Source organism: Penaeus monodon, chromosome 23 (genome assembly GCF_015228065.2).
Source record: "Penaeus monodon isolate SGIC_2016 chromosome 23, NSTDA_Pmon_1, whole genome shotgun sequence".
In the NCBI taxonomy this organism is placed as follows: domain Eukaryota; kingdom Metazoa; phylum Arthropoda; class Malacostraca; order Decapoda; family Penaeidae; genus Penaeus; species Penaeus monodon.
In genome coordinates, this window is record NC_051408.1 from 4497677 (window position 1) to 4498294 (window position 618).

The following is a 618-nucleotide window of genomic DNA, read 5'->3' on the forward strand; positions in this document are numbered from 1 at the left end:
GCAGACTAATAATATCCAATGAAAAACTAAAAAACACATCCAGTAACCCCAATCGCCCGTACCCTAACCACTCCCCTCGTCCTCCCCTTAAACCAGGTGGTAATGCTGACCAAATTCCCCCCCTCGCTCGACCACCCCAACATCACGGAGCTCACCTACTGGCGCTCCATCTACGAGGAACGTCTCAACTTCTTCGAGATCAGGAAACACCCTTTGATCTTCCTCGCTCGTTTTCGCTCCGAGTTGTCGTCGATGGCGCGGGATCTCTACAACGACACGACGGTCATGGAACTCTACCACAACAGGAGGGATTTCGATGTGGTGTTCGTCGATGCGCTGTTCAATGAGGTGATGTTTTTATATAATGTTTTTTTCAGTGTTTGGCTTCCTCCCCTTTTTTTGTTTTATTTGTTGGGTCTATTTGGTATATCTGTGTGTCTGTTTATCTATCTGTTAGGCTATGTGTACGTTTGTTCGTTTTTGTTCTGTTAATGTGTCCATCTGTTTGGTATTGTGTCTGCTTATCTTCCTCTTTGTCTCATGTGTATTTTACGTTTTTTGTGTGTATTCCGATGTGTACGTAAACTGAGCAAGCATAGTCGGAAGGCAATTCTCGCC

At 45.1% G+C, this 618-nt stretch overlaps 1 protein-coding gene across 1 annotated transcript in view; it reads left to right on the top strand.

Moving 5' to 3' along the window:
• Window positions 1-618, top strand: part of LOC119587742 (UDP-glycosyltransferase UGT5-like) — a gene marked incomplete in the record, with an annotated part of 10276 nt that overhangs the window by 6320 nt on the left and 3338 nt on the right. The window contains 1 exon segment of the mRNA XM_037936428.1: window positions 97-348. Within this exon segment, the coding sequence (XP_037792356.1) occupies window positions 97-348 (252 nt within the window).